General features: G+C 41.5%; 1 protein-coding gene across 4 annotated transcripts in view; it reads left to right on the top strand.

The window, feature by feature from the left end:
* Positions 1-18640, top strand: part of LOC109890813 (rho guanine nucleotide exchange factor 3-like) — a 128241-nt gene that overhangs the window by 101978 nt on the left and 7623 nt on the right. For all 4 annotated transcript variants that reach the window (XM_020482853.2, XM_020482855.2, XM_020482854.2 and 1 more), the window contains 6 exons: positions 3329-3505; positions 13666-13728; positions 14515-14611; positions 14790-14866; positions 17368-17625; positions 17747-17917. In XM_020482853.2, coding sequence (XP_020338442.1) covers positions 3329-3505; positions 13666-13728; positions 14515-14611; positions 14790-14866; positions 17368-17625; positions 17747-17917 — 843 coding nt within the window. The remainder of the gene's footprint in view (positions 1-3328; positions 3506-13665; positions 13729-14514; positions 14612-14789; positions 14867-17367; positions 17626-17746; positions 17918-18640) is intronic.

Genomic DNA, 18640 nt, shown 5'->3' with positions numbered 1-18640 from the left:
GTCCCTGGCCTAACCCTATAATGTCAAAGTGGAATTGTTTTGTTTTTCTTAAATGTTTACAAATGATAACAAAATGAACCTGAAATGTCTTGAGTGTAAATATTCAACCCTTTGTTAGGAGAGCCTAAATAAGTTCAAGATTAAACATTTGCTTAAAAAGTCAGTGCATTTGGAAAGTATTCAGACCCCTTGACGTTTTCCACATTTTAAAATGGATTAGATTGTTTTTATTCCCAATAAATCTACACACAATACCCCATAATGACAAAGCAACAACAGTTTTAAAAATATTTTATACATTTGCAAAAATTTATAAAAACCTATCACATTTACATAAGTATTTATATCCTTTACTCAGTACTTTGTTGAAGGACCTTTGGCAGCGATTACTGCCTTGGGGCTTGTGTATAACGCTACAAGCTTGGCACACCTGCATTTGGGGAGTTTCTCCCATTTTTCCCTGCAGATCCTCTCAAGCTCTGTCAGGTTGGATGCGGAGCGTTGCTGCACAGCTATTTTTAGGTCTTTCCAGAGGTGTTAGATCGGGTTCAAGTCCGGGGTCTGGCAGGGCCACTCAAGGACATTCAGAGACTTGTCCTGAAGCCACTCCTGCATTGTCCTTGCTGTTTGCTTCCTGTTCAAAGGTGAACCTTCACCCCATTCTGAGGTCCTGAGCGTTCTGGAGCAGGTTTTCATCAAGGATCTCTCTGTACTTTGCTCCGTTCATCTTTCCCTCAGTCCTGACTGGTCTCCCAGTCCCTGCCTCTGGAAAAACATCCCCACAGTATGACGCTGCCACCACCATGCTTCACCGTAGGGATGGTGCCCGGTTTCCTCCACACGTGACGCTTGGCATTCAGGCCAAAGGATTCAATCTTGGTTTCATCATACCAGAGAGTCTAGTTTCTCATGGTCCGAGTCCTTTTAGGTGCCTTTTGGCAAACTCCAAACGGGCTGTCATGTGCCTTTTACTGAGGAGTGGCTTTCATCTGCCCACTACCATAAAGGCCTAATTGGTGGAGTCCTTCTAGAAGGTTCTCCCATCTCCACAGTGGAGCTCTGTCAGAGTGACCATCGGGTTCTTGGTCACCTCCCTGACCAAGGCCCTTCTCGACCGATTGCTCAGTTTGGCCGTGCGGCCAGCTCTAGTAAGAGTCTTAGTGGTTCCAAACTTCTTCCATTTAAGAATGATGAAGGCTACTCTTCTTGGGGACCTTCAATGCTGCAGACATGTTTTTGGTACCCTTCCCCAGATCTGTGCCTTGACAGCTCCTGTCTCGGAGCTCTTCAAAAAACTCCTTGGACCTTATGGCTTGGTTTTTTCTCTTACATGCACTGTTGACTGTGGGACCTTTTTGTATAGACAGGTTGGTTCCAAATCATGCCCAATCAATTGAATTTACCGCAGGTGGACTCCAATCAAGTTGTAGAAACATCTCAAGGATGATCAATGGAAACAGGATGCACCTGAGCGAGCGCAATATCAAGTGTCATGACAAAGGGTCTGAATACTTATGTAAATAAGTTATTTCTGTTTCATTTTTAACAAATTTTCAAAAATGTCTAAACCTGTGTTCGCTTTGTCATTGTGTGTCAATCTATTGTGTGTCGACTGATAAGGAAAACAATTAATTTAATGCATTTTAGAATAAGGCTGTAACGTAACAAAGGAAATGGGTCTGAATAATTTCCGAATGTACTGTAAGTTGCTTGCCAGAATAGTTTTCAACATTATGTTGTTGAATGACTACCTCATCTCTGTACCCATCACATAGTTCTATCTGTAAGCTACCTCAGTCGAGCAGTGAATTTCCAACACAGATTCAACCACAAAGACCAGGGAGATGGGTTCAAATAAAAAGCAGACATTGAATATCCCTTCAAGCATGGTGGAGTTATTAATTACACTTTGGATGGTGTAGCAATAGACCTAGTCACTACGATACAGGCGTCCTTCCTAACGCCGTTGCCAGAGAGGAAGGAAACCGCTCAGGGATTTCACCATGAGGCGAATGGTGACTTCAAAACAGTTGGAGTTTAATGGCTGTGATGGGAGTATGAATAGAAATATTCAAAAACATGCGTCCTGTTTGCAATAAGGAACTAAAGTAAAACTGCACATAATGTGGTAAAGAAATTAACTTTATGTCCTGAATACAAAGCGTTGTGTTTGGGGTAAGCACAACTGAGTACCACTCTTCATATTTTCAAGCATAGTGATGGGTGCATCATGTTATGGCACTAGGGAGTTTTTTAGGATAAAAAGAAACGGAATAGAGTTAAGCACAGGCAAAATCCTCGAGGAAAACCTGGTTGTCTGCTTTCCAACAGATACTGGGAGACAAATTCACCTTTGAGCAACACAATAAGCTAAGGCACAAGGCCAAATATACACTGGAGTTGCTTACCAAGACGACTTTGAATGTTCCTGAGTGGCCTAGTTACAGTTTTGGCTTAAATCTATGGCAATACTTAAATGGCTGTCTAGCAATGATCAACTTGACAGAGCTTGAATAATTTTTTAAAGAATGTGCAAATATTGTACAATCCAGGTGTGCAAAGCGAGCGACTTGAGACTTTTCCAGAAATACTCTCAGCTGTAATCACTGCCAAATGTGATTGTAACATGTATTGATGTGACTACTGTAAATGAGGTATTTAATTTGTACATTTGCAAAACGTTCTAAAAACCCTTTGTTCACTTTGTAATTACGGGGAATTTGTGGGGTGTGTAGATGGGCGAGAGAAAGAAATTAACTTGGGCTGTAACATAACCATGTGGAATAAGTCCAGGGCTATGAATACTTTCTGAAGGCACAGTATGTATGACCCCCCCCTTAATGTCTTACCTCATAATGACTTAACAGACAGCCATTTGTGTCAAGGCAATTGAAATTACACCACACATGTCTACAAAAACATAAAACATGAATAGCGGGATTGGCCGACCTAGAAGGCCCAGCCCTAGCCAGCTTATCTGTTATGTTCTAAGTCCAAATCGATCCCTTCCAGACCATCATCCACTAAGTACGCCAGCCCTCATCTGACCTGTGTATGATGTGTTGTGTTCTGGATTATTCTTGCCTCACTATCATCACACAGTGCTTGAATAGCATTACAGACAGGATAATCTAGAATATTGTACAGTAACCTACAGATATCAGAAATAAGGTAAGTGGCATATGAGAACAAATGTGTTGGTATGGTCTTTAATTTTTTTTATATCCTTCCTAGTTGATGTCTAATCTTTTCATACTCTTCTCTCAATCACTCACACAGGACCACTCACCTTCCTGTGTCTCTCTCTCTCTCTCTCTCTATTCCGCAGCGTTCCATCAGCTTCCGCAGTGAGAGTCGGACAGAGTCGGTCATGCCTCCCAGACCATGGACGCGGCCGGCCCCGCCTGCCAACACCAAGCGGCGTGACAGCAAGCTGTGGAGCGAGACCTTTGACGTGCGGCTTGGACACCAGATGCTGTCGTCCAAGGAGATCAATCGCCAAGAGGTGCGGAAAGCTTTTCAACAGGGGTAGTACGGGAGGTTACTATGTCCGAGCACTGCTACTAACACTAGGGTAGCCTTGTCTCCAGAGAGCCGGCTTATGGACGAGACTATCAGGGTTACAAAAGGGAGTACACAGTTACTATCAGAGGAATATAAATACTGGCAGGCTTGTATATGCACCTGTATAGTGTATTGCATAGTTTTGGCTGGAAGGTTTGTCTGGCTTTGATTTCAACTGACATTTAAAATGGAGACCATGTCATAAACCTTTAGAATAGCATGGCTATACAAAGGATGTGCATCTCCTAGAATGCATGGAAGACTTTAGTTTGAGGGCTCATAGCAAAATCCAAAACTAGAGAGAATCCCTGGATCCTAGTCCAGGGATGGGCAACTGGCGGCCTTTTATAGGCCCATGGATCAATTTCCAAAAACCGGGCCCCCGACCCCAAAACAATTAAATCTATTTTTTAGGAACTCAGTCGGGCTCTTAACTTACTGTTGAGAGTTAGAATGGTAGTATACACAAGGTGACATTTTCATCAGTAGATGAAAAACGTATCTTCGTTGTCAAGATGGGAGCCAGTAAAATGCATTGCACGCAAACCTCACTTAGGGCCCCCAAAAGGCTACTGGTATAATGCATTTAGTTTAAGGTCTAGTGCAGCTGTTTTTATCTTGCTATCATTTCTGGGTAACAATTAAGTATCTTACTCTGTTTTCAAGTAGCCCTTTACACTCGTACGGGTTGGAAATGCCAGATTTGGGCACTAATAGCCATGAACATTGGATTGTAATTGGCTGTACAGTAACATACTATACATGACGTCAGGTCTGGCCCTGCACTTCAAAGCACTGCATGACTGACAAACATACTGAATTTGAGCACCGCATGCAACAAGAAGTTGACTCCATCCCTCCCGGTAATTTGGGCAACTTTTGCCCCAAATAATTGTCAGAGGGAAATGCTGTAAATTTAAGATTAACATTTTATTTTGAAAGATGAGACATTGAGGATTATAATAAATACCGATTTGATGCCATACAAGCTAGCCAAAAACACATGTGCGCTTCACGTATCCAAATCATCAGTGTCACCATTTGTGATCACCATGTTTGATGTACAGCTACAAGATTACATGTCGTCATACCCTGGGTTGTTCTGAACAGAATGAGCCTATTATTATTATTTTTTAAATTGTGAAGAAAATTTGCCTTGGCACATGCAACTGAAGGCACTGATGACTGCTTTCTATGCGCACCAAAGTTACCATCTGTTTCTCTGAACACTGTAAGATCATATTTTATAATTTAGCTAGTCATGTTGGCAATAGAACAAGCTTTCAAATCCTGCCCAACTGACCCAGATTGTGATTTTATATTGGTCTGTTTTTGGATTGCGTTAACAACAGTAATTGTGTACAAGTGTGCTTGCTCTAGTTTCTGAACGGCACAGATAGGAGAGCTCCAAAAAGTGCCTTTTATAGTTGAAGACTATTCTTTGAGTCATAAAAGTGCATTGAAATTGCTTCGGAACTGTGTACATTTTGGAGAGGTGTGTGTGTGTGTGTGTGTGTGTGTGTGTCGACTTGGGAGACACCAGTTAGTCCTCTCACTCAAACCCTTGTCATTTTTTGGTCTTATGCTGCACCTACTCCACATTTTCAGATTTCGTTATCAACAAATACAGCAAAGTATAGTAAATCTAAAATGCACATAAAATCAACAGCGTAATGTTTTGGATTCAGTCATGTCAGGTGAACTGTTGTCCTCATATTTTGGTCTAATAATTTTCCCATCATCTCCAAACTGTTCCCTTTCAATTGCTACCATGGTTAAGCATATGATTTCATATTTTTTTCTTTAAGAAACATTTCAATGTAGCCCTTTCTATATAGGCCAATTCCCACGAGTGTAAAGTGTTAGTGGTCAAAAAGAAACAAAAATAGACAGCCACAAACTTAGCAAAGAGCAATTTAGCAAGCAATTTCTTGAGCAAGAATTTTGCTACGACTGTCTGGGATTGATCTGAGTAGGGAAGGGAAAACTGAAAACTAGTTGTCATTGGCTGAAAGTTTGGAACAAATTTACTGCCTAGTGATGTCACCAGGCAGGCCAAAACTTGATAGGCTGCCTATCAAGCTAGCAGGGTTTCTTGAGGGCTTGAAAGCAGCCTGTGACACAGTTAGCCATTGTGGCTGGGACCGTGGATTGTAGCGAGTTTGTGGCTGTCTAAATCCCTGCTGTTTGTTGTGTTCAATCATCCCTGTGACCTGCCCTGTCTAACTGCGAGGTGTAACCGCGTAACCTACGTTGCCGGCTACCATGACAAAGACCAAAGCCAACGGGAGTACTGTTGAGGACAGTGGGGTCTCTCTATCGCAGCTGAAGGATCTTTTAAACAAATAAAAATAGTTCTACAAGCAGAATCGACAGTGTTTTGACGATTTCAAATAATAGATGACCTGACTAGAGAGGTCTAGGACCTGAAAAACAGGACAAAGTGAGGGAAATTCTGAGAAATTGAAGATTGACCACCAAAAGATTGAGGTAGAATGCACCCACAGGACTGGAAAAACCACCACCGTCCCAGGCCGATAGTGGTCGAGTTCCTGAAGTTCAAGGACAAGGTAGCTGTTTTGGAAAGAGCCAAGAACTTGAGAAATGTATATCTTCCTCATCGAGGACTATCCTGAAGCTGTGGGCCAGAAGAGGAAAGAACTGATCCCAGCCATGAAAGCTGCCAGAGCGCGTGGGGACATTGCTTACATCCACTATGACAGGCTCATTGTCCACCCTCGCTTCCAGAAGCCTGGAAGGGATAAGAAAGCCAAGCCTATGGGTTCGTAGCTTCAACCCAGAAGCGCACGCGCACACACACACAAATATATATTAATCAATTAGTACCTCTTTGTTTGCTCTTTTCCATATTATGTCTATCTCTGATAAGTTACCCAGGAAAGGGCTGAAAATATCCCATTAATATATGTAACCTTAGCAAGTTATTGATTCATGAACCTTATTTCGAACATCAGATAACATTCATACATTGGCAAGAAAAAGTATGTGGAATTACCTGGATTTCTGCATAAATTGGTCATACAATTTGACTTGATCTTCATCTAAGTCACAACAATAGACAAACAGTCTGCTTAAACTAATAACACACAAACAGTTATACATTTTCATGTCTATATTGACCAGACCGTGTAAACCTTCACAGTCCTTGGTGGGAAAAGTATGTGAACCCCCTTTAATAACTGGTTGACCCTCCTTTGGCAGCAATAACCTCAACCAAATGTTTTCTATAGTTGTGGATCAGACCTGCACAATGGTCAGGAGGAATTTTGGACCATTACTCTTTACTAAACTGTTTCAATTCAGCAATATTCTTGGGTTGCCCAGCTGTAAACCCCTCTCGAGGTCATGCCACAGCATCTCAATTGGGTTGAGGTCAGGACTCTGACTGGGCCACTCCAGAAGGTATATTTTCTTCTGTTGAAGCCATTCTGTTTGTTTACTTCTGTGTTTTGGGTCGTTGTTCTGTTGCATCACCCAACTTCTGTTGAGCTTCAATTGGTGGACAGATAGCCTAACATTCTCCTGCAAAATGTCTTGATAAACATTCATTTTTCCGTCAATGTTAGCAAGCTGCCCAGGCCCTGAGGCAGCAAAGCAGCCCCAAACCATGATGCTCCCTCCACCATATTTTACAGTTGGGATGAGATTTTGATGTTGGTGTGCTGTGCCTGTTCTCTCCACACAGTGTTGTGTGTTCCTTCCAAACACCACAACTTTAGTTTCATCTGTCCACAGAATATTTAGCCAGTATTGCTGTGGAACATCCAGGTACTCTTTTGTTAACTTCAGACATGCAGCAATGTTTTTTTATACAGCAGTGGCTTCTTCCGTGGTGTCCTCCCATGAACACCATTCTTGTTTAGTGTTTTACGTATCGTAGACTCGTCAGAGATGTTAGCATGTTCCAGAGATTTCTGTAAGTCTTTAGCCGACACTGGGATTCTTCTTAACCTCCGTGAGCATTCTGCACTGTGCTCTTGCAGTCATCTTTGCAGGATGGCCACTCCTATGGAGAGTAGCAACAGTGCTGAACTTTATCAATTTAAAGACAATTTGTCTTACCGTGGACTGAGGAACGTCAAAGCTTTTAGAGATACTTTTGTAACCCTTTCCAGCTTTATGCAAGTCAACTATTCTTAATCTTAGGTCTTCTGAGATATATTTTGTTAGAGGAATGTTTCACGTCAGGCAATGCTTCATGTGAATACCAAACTCAGATTTTGTGAGTGTTTTTTATATTGCAGGGCAGGTCTAACCAACGTCTCCAATCTTGTCTCATTGGTTGGACTCCAGGTTAGCTGAGTCCTGACTCCAATTAGCTTTTGGAGAGGTCATAAGCCAAGGGGTTCATATACTTTTTCCAACCTACACTGTGAATGTTTAAATTATGTACTCAATATAAACAAGAAAAATACAATAATTTGTGTTATTTGTTTAAGCACAATGTTTGTCTATTGTTGTGACTTAGAGGAAGATCAGATAAATTTGACAAGTTTATGTAGAAATACAGATACTTTTTCTTGCAACTGTATATTAGCCATTTCTGAGACTCTCACTTAGATAATTCATTTGATTATACAGCAGTAGCAATACATGGATATAACATCTATAGAAGAGACAGAAATGCCTATGGGGGAGGTGTTAATGTACAGTGCCTTGCGAAAGTATTCGGCCCCCTTGAACTTTGCGACCTTTTGCCACATTTCAGGCTTCAAACATAAAGATATAAAACTGTCTTTTTTTGTGAAGAATCAACAACAAGTGGGACACAATCATGAAGTGGAACGACATTTATTGGATATTTCAAACTTTTTTAACAAATCAAAAACGGAAAAATTGGGCGTGCAAAATTATTCAGCCCCCTTAAGTTAATACTTTGTAGCGCCACCTTTTGCGGCGATTACAGCTGTAAGTCGCTTGGGGTATGTCTATCAGTTTTGTACATCGAGAGACTGAAATGTTTTCCCATTCCTACTTGCAAAACAGCTCGAGCTCAGTGAGGTTGGATGGAGAGCATTTGCGAACAGCAGTTTTCAGTTCCAACAATCTGAGTTTACATTGGCGCGTGATGTTCAGTAGTTCCAAAACATCCAGTGATTTTGCAGAGAGCCACATCAATTTACAGAAATACTCATAATAAACGTTGTTAAAAGATACAAGTGTTATACATGGAATTTTAGATCCACTTCTCCTTAATGTAACTGCTGTGTCAGATTTAAAAAAAACTTTATGTTAAAAGCACACCATGCAATAATCTGAGTATGGCACTCAGACGACAAATCAAGCTATACAGTTATCCGCCATGTTGGAGTCAACATTAGTCAGAAATAGCATTATAAATATTCACTTGCCTTTGTTCTTCATCAGAATGCACTCCCATGAATCCCAGTTCCACAATAAATGTTTGTTTTGTTCGATAATGTCCATCATTTATGTCCAAATTCCTCCTTGTTAGCACGTTCAGTCCAGTAATCCAACTTCATGACGCACGAGCAGACAAAGTCCAAAAGTTCCGTTACAGTCCGTAGAAACATGTCAAATGATGTATAGAATAAATCTTTAGGATGTTTTTAATGTAAATCTTCAATAATGTTCCACCTGGAGAATTCCTTTGTCTTCAGAAATGCAATCACGTGAATGCGCGAGACTGAGCTCGTGGCTGCTGGCAGACCTCTGACTCATTCCCCTCTCATTCATCCCCACATCACAGTAGAAGCATCAAACAAGGTTCTAAAGACTGACATCTAGTGGAAGCCTTAGGAAGTGCAACATGACCCTATAGACACGGTATATTTGATAGGGCAAGAGTTGAAAAACTACAAACCTCAGATTTCCCACTTCCTGGTTGGATTTTTTTCTCATGTTCTGTTATACTCACAGACATAATTCAAAAAGTTTTAAACTTCAGAGTTTTCTATCCAAATCTACTAATTACATGCATATTCTAGCTTTTATGGCTGAGTAGCAGGCAGTTTAATTTGGGCACGCTTTTCATCCAAAATTCCCCCTACCCTAGAGAAGTTAATGAGGAGTATCCAGACGCTGCACTTGATTAATTTATGTAATTGCTTCTTCCAATTGTTGATAAACATGGACCTGTTAAGAAACTGACTGTTAGAACTGTGGATTGATGAGATTTTAAAACTATATGGCTGAAAGAGATGGGTCAAAAGGAGTGGCTAATAAGTCTGGCTGCTCATCTGACTGGCTGACTTACTGCAAATTGAGAAATTATGTGATTTAACAGAACATATTATGAAGCTAAAATGAATGATGGGAAGAAACTTGAGTAAATGAAATTATGGGCAGAAAGACAAATTCGACTCCATCTTTTATCGACTCAGATGGCTTATTCATCACAAAATTTTAATGATTACTTCATTGGCAAACTTAGGCAGGAAATGTCAACAGTGAGCCATTGTATTCATGCATAAAAAAACTAATAATTTGTAAAGTTACAGTAGTGTGGGAGAGGTGGAAAAAGTATTGTTTACGATCGATAATGACAAACCTCCTGGCATTGACAAATTGAAATCAAATAAAATGTTATTGGTCACATACACATGGTTAGCAGATGTTAACTTCTTGCGTCAAGCAATCCCGTATCCGGGAGCGTAATCATAGCCTCAAGCTCATTACCATAACGCAACGTTTCCTATTCATGAAAATCACAAATGAAATGAAAGAAATATATTCACTCACAAGCCTTTTGTTAACAACACTCATCTCAGATTTTCTAAATATGCTTTTCAACCATAGCTACACAAGCATTTGTGTAAGAGTATTGATAGCTAGCATAGCATTAAGCCTAGCATTCAGCAGGCAACATTTTCACAAACAAGAAAAGCATTCAAATAAAATAATTTACCTTTGAAGAACGGATATTCGGATATTTTCAATGAGGAGACTCTCAGTTAGATAGCAAATGTTCTGTTTTGTTCATCACGTTTGGCTAAGAAAACCCCCCGAAAATTCAGTCATTACAACGCCAAACTTTTTTTCCAAATTAACTCCATAATATCGACAGAAACATGGCAAACGTTGTTTAGAATCAATCCTCAAGGTGTTTTTCACATATCTATTCGATGATAAATCATTTGTGGCAGTTGGGTTTCTCCTCTGAAGCAAATGGAAAAATGCACGCAGCTGGAGATTACGCAATAATTTAATTAACGGAGGACACCAAGCGGGCACCTGGTAAATGTAGTCTCTTATGGTCAATCTTCCAATGATATGCCTACAAATACGTCACAATGCTGCAGACACCTTGGGGAAACGACAGAAAGTGTAGGCTCATTCCTGGTGCATTCACAGCCATATAAGGAGACATTGGAACACAGCGCTTTCAAAATCTGGGGCATTTCCTGTTTGAAATTTCATCTTGGTTTTGCCTGTAGCATCAGTTCTGTGGCACTCACAGATAATATCTTTGCAGTTTTGGAAACATCAGAGTGATTTCTTTCCAAAGCTGTCAATTATATGCATAGTCAAGCATCTTTTCGTGACAAAATATCTTGTTTAAAACGGGAACGTTTTTTTTATCCAGAAATTAAGAGAGCGCCCCCTATATCGAAGAAGTTAATGTGAGTGTAGCGAAATGCTTGTGCTTCTAGTTCTGACAGTGCAGTAATATCTAACAATTCCACAACTACCTAACACACACATCTAAGTAAAGGGATGGAATAAGAATGTACATATAAATATATGGATGAGCGATGGCCGAGTGACATTGACGAGGTGCAAAGTTTGGGGTCACTTGGAAATGTCCTTGTTTTTGAAAGAAAAGCAAAAAATGTTTTCCATTAAAATGACATCAAATTTATCAGAAATACAGTGTAGACATTGTTAATGTTGTAAATGACTACTGTAGTTTTTTTAATGGAATATAGGCGTACAGAGGCCCATTATCAGCAACCATCACTCCTGTGTTCCAATTGGCACATTGTGTTAGCTAATCCAAGTTGATCATTTTAAATGGCTAAGTGATCATTAGAAAACCCTTTAGGAATTATGTTAGCACAGCTGAAAATTGTTGTACTGATTTAAAGAAGCAATTAAACTTCTTTGGACTAGTTGAGTATCTGGAGTATCTGGAGCATCAGCATTTGTAGGTTCGATAACATGCTCAAAATGGCTGAAGATCTCGTACAACGCTGTGTACTACTCCCTTCACAGAACAGCGCAAACTGGCCCTAACCAGAATAGAAAGAGCAAGAGGACAAGTACATTAGTGTCTAGTTTGAGAAACAGACGCCTCACAATTCCTCAACTGGCAGCTTCATTAAATAGTACCCACAAAACACCAGTCTCAACGTCAACAGGAGACTCTGGGATGCTGGCCTTCTAGGCAGAGTTGCAAAGAAAAAGCTATATCTGACTGGTTAATAAAAGATTAAGATGGACAAAAGAGCACAGACTCTGGACAGAGGAACTCTGCCTAGAAGGCCAGCATCATGGAGTCGCTTCTTCACTGTTTTGCGTGGTACTATTTAATGACAGTTGAGGACTTGTGAGGCATCTGTTTCTCAAACTAGACACTCTAATGTACTTGTCAATGGTTGTAAAGATGGGAAGAGGTCTGTCCGTAATAAAGAGATGCTCTGCTTTAACACCACACTCCAAAAAGCAAGTCCTGCAGGCTCTAGTTTTGTCTTATCTTGATTATTGTCCAGTCGTGTGGTCGAGTGCTGCAAGGAAATACCTGGTTAAGTTGCAGCTGGCCCAGAACAGAGTGGCATGTCTTTCTCTTCATTGTAATCACAGGGCTGATATAAATAGTATTCATGCCAGTCTCTCTTGGCTAAGACTTGAGGAGAGACTGGCTGCATCACTTATTTTTATAAGAAACAATGTGTTGAAAATCCCAAATTGTTTGCATAGTCAACATGCACAGAGCTGACACATACTGACTCCACTAGACATGCCACCAGGGGTCTTTTCCCAGACCCCAAATCCAGAACAAATTCAAGAAGGCGTACAGTTATATAGTGCCATTATTTCATGGAACTCCGTTCCATCTCAAATTGCTCAAATGAACAGCAAACCTGGTTTCAAAAACGGATAAAGCAACACCTCACGGCACAATGCCTATTTGACCTAGGTATTTTGTTTCTATTGGTATTGATACGTAGGCTACGTGTGCCTTTTTTAAAAGTGTATTAATGTAGTTCTGTTCTTGTCTATTAATGTTCTGTATTATGTCATGTTTTGTGTGGACCCCAGGAAGAGTAGCTGCTACTTTTGCAACAGCTAATGGGGATCCTAATAACATACCAAAGTCATCCTCTGAGGTAATGGGAAGCAATTTTTAAACGGTCTGTTTGAGATACAAGTTTGATATTTAAAATTTAAAAAAGTGTGTGTGTGTTTTCTCTTCAATTTATGCTTTGGCTACATACGAGTATAGGATGAGTCAACACAATTTATTTGGGAACGAGTTAACCTCACTTTAAAAAAAGTTAGTATTCTGTTTTCACTAGACAGTTACTGTAAAGAGGAGCAGCAGGAGTGGGTGAAGGGGCTCCATTGATTCTTCCCCTGGTTCACCACTCTACCAGGGCAGAGCATAGTCAGAGGGGAGACTCTAGACTAGAGGATCAAATGCTATGTAATTCAGTTTTCACAGTTCAAATTAGTCAGGCCTGTCTGAAACAACATGCCCCACCACCTTCCACTCAAACTGGGACTCCACCTCTCAGGCCACACAGAGTAGACATCAAAGGACAGTGAAAATGGAATAGGGTGTTTTAGAAAATAATCCATCTACATTGGGAAGTATTGAGGGGTCAGGGGTCAGTGGGGGTCCTGTGTTTTCTTCTGTGCAACAGAAGTCTGGTGGTAAAGTCTTGTGGCTTTAGAGCGGTGACGCGTTGAGCGCTTTAGATTAGTCTGTCACTGTTGTGAAACGCGCACACTTCATATCGACTCCTTTTTCTAGAAAAATATTTAAAAAATAAAACATGCAATCTTTTGAAGGTGATGCATGAATTGTTGTTTCTCACTGAGATGTTTGTCTATGTGGAGACCCTTGTTTCACCGTTCTCTCTTTGTCTATCTTCTGTCTTCCTCTGTGTTTTGCAGGCTATCTTTGAGCTTTCTCGAGGGGAGAAGGATCTCGTTGAGGATCTGAAGCTGGCCAAGAAGGTACAATCTGCTTTTCCAATAAAGATAATTTCCATTTTTGTTGAGTGTCACAGCTGAGTTATTCTACCCTGCTGATCAGCCAGGCTCCAGTTTCTCCTGCGCTCTGACAATCACACACTTCAGACCCTGTGTGTGTGTGTGTGTGTGTGTGTGTGTGTGTGTGTTTTTGACCATTACAGTAGATGTACAACAATATGCCAACAGATGTTTGGTCTATTTATAAGTCTAATACTGTTGCGAAAATGTATTTTATATCTGATGGAGATGTCCCATTTTTATTAAACCTTTATTTAACTAGGCAAGTCAGTTAAGAACAAATTCTTATTTTCAATGACTGCCTATGAACAGTGGGTTAACTTCCTTGTTCAGGGGCAGAATGACAGATTTTTACTTTGTCAGCTCGGGGATTCAATCTTGCAACCTTTCGGTTACTAGTCCAACACTCTAACCACTAGGCTACCTGCCAGCCCCATTTGACTTCTTGTCTTTTTTTGTGCTGTTTTGTCAAGGGGATAAAGTTTTTTTTTTTTTTTCACTAATATTGGATGTGTTGTTTTATATTACGTCTGAGCTATGATCAAGTAGCGTATCAAACACTTGTTTATTTGTAGCTTATGACATGGATGTCTACATTTAAAAAATACCAGTTTTTAAATCTTCAGGGCTCACACTTGATTCAGGTTTTAGTGCTTCTAAAACTTGTTTTAATGTAACAAGTGAGAAAAGTAGTTTTGGGTTACATTGCTGTGACTCCAACTTAACATTCTACTTTCTCTGTACCTGTAGGCGTACCATGACCCAATGCTGAAACTGTCCATCATGACAGAACATGAGCTCAACCAGATCTTCGGAACCCTGGAATCTCTCATTCCGCTGCATGAAGGTGAGAATGAATGCTTACAAAGGACCGAACCACAAGAACAGGCAATTGCAAAGAAACACAGTTGCTCACACAAACACAGAAGTCAACACACACAGTCATATACACACACACACACACACTAACACCCAAATGAACCATTAGACAGAGGTTGAGACCACTCCTTCTACTCACTATTCAGATCTGCTGAGTCGACTGCGAGAGGCCAGGAAACCAGACGGCTCCACAGAACATGTGGGACACATCCTAGTGGACTGGGTAAGACCATCCGTTATGATCATATGTTGTGGATGAGGGTTTTCCTGACCATGTGACCTAAACAGGAAAAACTGATGGATCAACATGATTATATTACAGTTTTCAATACTGATTTATACTTTGCAATCAGTTGTATGTTCATACTACACATGCCCGAGGTGGGAATATCTAACAGTAAACAAGTTAGACATACTGACAAACTAAGTGGTTTTGTGTCACTTCACTTCAACAGCATCAATTTACTCAATACATTTCTGAGGATGGATTCAGCCATCGAGAATCCTCAAAACAGCTAGTTCATGAGGCAGCCTGAGATGTTTGTTTTTCGTAGCATAGCTAGCTTATGAAAACAGAGTCATGTGTCTTATTGGCCCAGTGTACTTCAACTGTGTGTGTGTGTGTGTGTGTGTGTGTGTGTGTGTGTGTGTGTGTGTGTGTGTGTGTGTGTGTGTGTGTGTGTGTGTGTGTGTGTGATCAGAGCTCTGTGTAGTGTGTGTGCACTCCAAGCTCGGTAAGTTGACATCTGGGGTTCACACACCCACAGTAGCCGTTGTTGCAACACCCAGAGAAATCTCCTACTGGTGTGGAGTTTGGTTACCCTGTGGGGAGGTTTACACTAGGTAGTTATGGGGAACAATGTATGCCTGACAAGGATGCGGAGAGCCTCCTCTGCTCCCCTGCTTCTCAGGGGTTTACTTGCCCTTCTCCTCTGAACTCTGCTCCACCACGGAAAGATGTGGTTGCGTAATAGAGTAAAGATTTCCAAATTTCACTTCATCTCCAAAGCATCTATTGGTCACTTTTTAAACAATGAAAAGTGAAACAAAGCAAGTTCTCTGTCCTATATTTCCTCATGCTAGAACTTCAGATCAATCCACCATGAAAATGACCTTCAAAGATTAAATGATCATCCTAAGCCTTTTTTTTCTCCACGAAGAACGAGGTGATTGTTAGTGGTGTTCCTATGAAAAAGGGTTGTGAGGCTAGTGCTGCCTCCGGGTTAGTCATGTGGATGTACGAATGTGAACATGCACCCATCAACCCCTCTCCCATCGACAACACCTCCCAATACACTGCACAGAATGAAGCAATAGAAATATAAGTACTATTTTAGAGTTCTTCTTTCCTCTGACTGTATTAGAGGAGGTCCAATGTCCTTCCCTTCTCCAAAGCAGTTTATAAAGGAGGTGGAGAGATTATTTGAGGAATCAAGGAAAGATTAATTGAGAAAGAGCCTCTGGCTCACAGTAAAAAATAAAAAAAAATTAATAAAAAAAATCCTGGTCAAACTCTTGGCTCTATAATAGATGATACCAAGAAAGCTTCTCTGATTATTTACTTGAAAGAGCATGATCGATGTCAGGGCCTATGTTATGGTTCTCATCAGGCATCTCCCCCTAGCTTTGTATGAGTGTGTTCAGTATTAGTTGAGTGATGCTTTTGACTGGACATACTTCACCTACTGTAGGTAGTATTAAATACGCTGTACATTCAGTGGTGACGGGATGACCTGCTCCCCCTCCGTAATGTCCTTGTTCTCAGAACTGGCTGATTTTGAATTCAAAAATTTGAACATTTTATAGTATGTGAAATGTAGAACGTTCTTTATGCTTGAAATGCTATTTTGGCTTTTCATCTATTTGAATTCTCTGCACACTATTGATGAAGAGAAATGAGTTTGACACACGTGTGTTTGACAACAGCTGATAATCATCTGATAATTTAGATTGTGTGCAATTGACCAATAAAGTGATCATAATGTCAAACCCCCTTCCTGAAAGACAGACGCACGCATACATATACAGGTTTTTGAAGAGGTGTGGAGGGCTGCCACACTGGGTGCCTGTTGTTGTGGGGGGGTTTAGTGCCTTGCTCAAGGGCACAACGGCAGGCATCGGCATGTAGAATTTGATGCCGCAACCCTCCGGTTGCCAGCTCGCTTACCGACAGATTTTTCCTGTCAGACCTGGGATTCGAACTGGCAACTCCGGCTGCTGGCTCGCCTCTAACCCCTAGGCTACCTGTCGCCCCTTCAGATAAGGGGAGGTGCTAACAAAATTAACGAATGGGGAAACAGCACAATTCCGCATTAGATGACACATTTTCACAGAGATTTCATCCCCACACCCACTCACTTAGCCCCTCCCTCCCTCTCTCTGTACTTCTGTTCATCTGCTGTGCTCTGGCTGCACATGCCCAGTTACAGTACATTCCTAAAGCTTTCACTGTGATGTCATCCAGGTATATAGAAGAGCAGTTTGACAAAAACTCCAGCACACTGGTACTCCATTCTTGTATTCTTCTCAATATATAAAGACTTGGAGTCGTTGGGCATACGTCAATGCTACACAGAGCTAGACCAGGAACGTATGGAGGCCTAACATCTCTGAATCATGTGCACAATAAATAAGAGCTACTTTGCAAAGTGTGCACTTATCTGAAGCAGAAACACCATTACTGACCTCTTCCTTGATCTACGTCCCCCTCTCTCTCCTCTCCAGCTTCCCTGTCTAGACTCCTACAACTCATACTGCAGTAATCAGGTGGCAGCCAAGGCTCTGCTGGACCATAAGAAGCAGGACCACCGGGTGCACGACTTCCTGCAGCGCTGCCTGGAGTCGCCCTTCAGCAGGAAGCTGGACCTGTGGAACTTCCTGGATATACCCAGGAGCCGGCTAGTCAAATACCCCCTGCTGCTCAGGGAGATCCTCAAACACACGCCGAACGACCATCCAGACCGACAGTACCTGGATGAGGCAGTGAGTAGAGGGGGAGAGATTGAGAGACCCACATATCCGCAAACACACTGACACCCCCACAGAAACACATACATTCTCACTCACAACCCCCGCCCCCTCCTCCATCTCTCCCTCTCTCCAGATCAACATGATCCAGAGCATCGTGGCAGAGATCAACACCCAGACGGGCGAGTCAGAGTGTCGTTTCTACAAGGAACGTCTCCTCTACCTAGAGGGCAGCCAGAGAGACCTACTCATTGACAGCTCCCGCATCCTCAGCTGTCACGGGGAACTGAAGAACAACAGGGGTGCTGTGAGTAGTGCTCTGTCGATCATAATAACACAACACTTTGGAGTGGCAGTGGGATAGGGTAGGGAGGGATACAAAAGGATAGGATGGACATTTGCAAGGATGGACATTTTGCCTGAATAATAACATGGACGCTGTGAGTGTCTCTCCATTTACTTTTCAGTGTCACTCACGAAAAGCAGTAACAGTACTATAACACTGCACTGTAATATCCACTGACAGTCAATTAAAATGCTTACTGACACGGCACTGCTATGTCCTCTGACATAAGTAAAGTCAATGGTGAGTTTTTTTTTTAAGAGCGGGGTCAGTGTCTTCCTCTAATAGATTTACCTTATTGCCATTTAGATATATGAATAGCCTCTGAATCCACACAGATGGTACGAGTAAACCCTTTGACCATGACCCTTAAAGCACCTCTCTCACCACATATCAATCGGTCTACTGGAGGTCAGGGGTCAGCTCTGAGAGAGTAGGTTCACCTCTAGGCACTCGCTGGGTCATCTTTCCTACTGAGATAACAACAGAGTAGAGGGGGAGGTGTCCTGACCTGGGTTCAAATACTATTTGAAATCCATTTTAAATGCTGGGCAGTCCATAAGTGCAGATGATGGACATTAAGGATCTGGAAAGATTCTGTATGGAGGAATGGTCTAAGATCCCTCCCAATGTGTTCTCCAAGCTCAAAGAGGGTGGCAGGTAGCCTAGCGGTTAGAGCGTTGCGCC

Source organism: Oncorhynchus kisutch, linkage group LG5 (assembly GCF_002021735.2).
Source record: "Oncorhynchus kisutch isolate 150728-3 linkage group LG5, Okis_V2, whole genome shotgun sequence".
NCBI lineage: Eukaryota > Metazoa > Chordata > Actinopteri > Salmoniformes > Salmonidae > Oncorhynchus > Oncorhynchus kisutch.
This window is presented reverse-complemented; position numbering and strand designations above follow the sequence as displayed.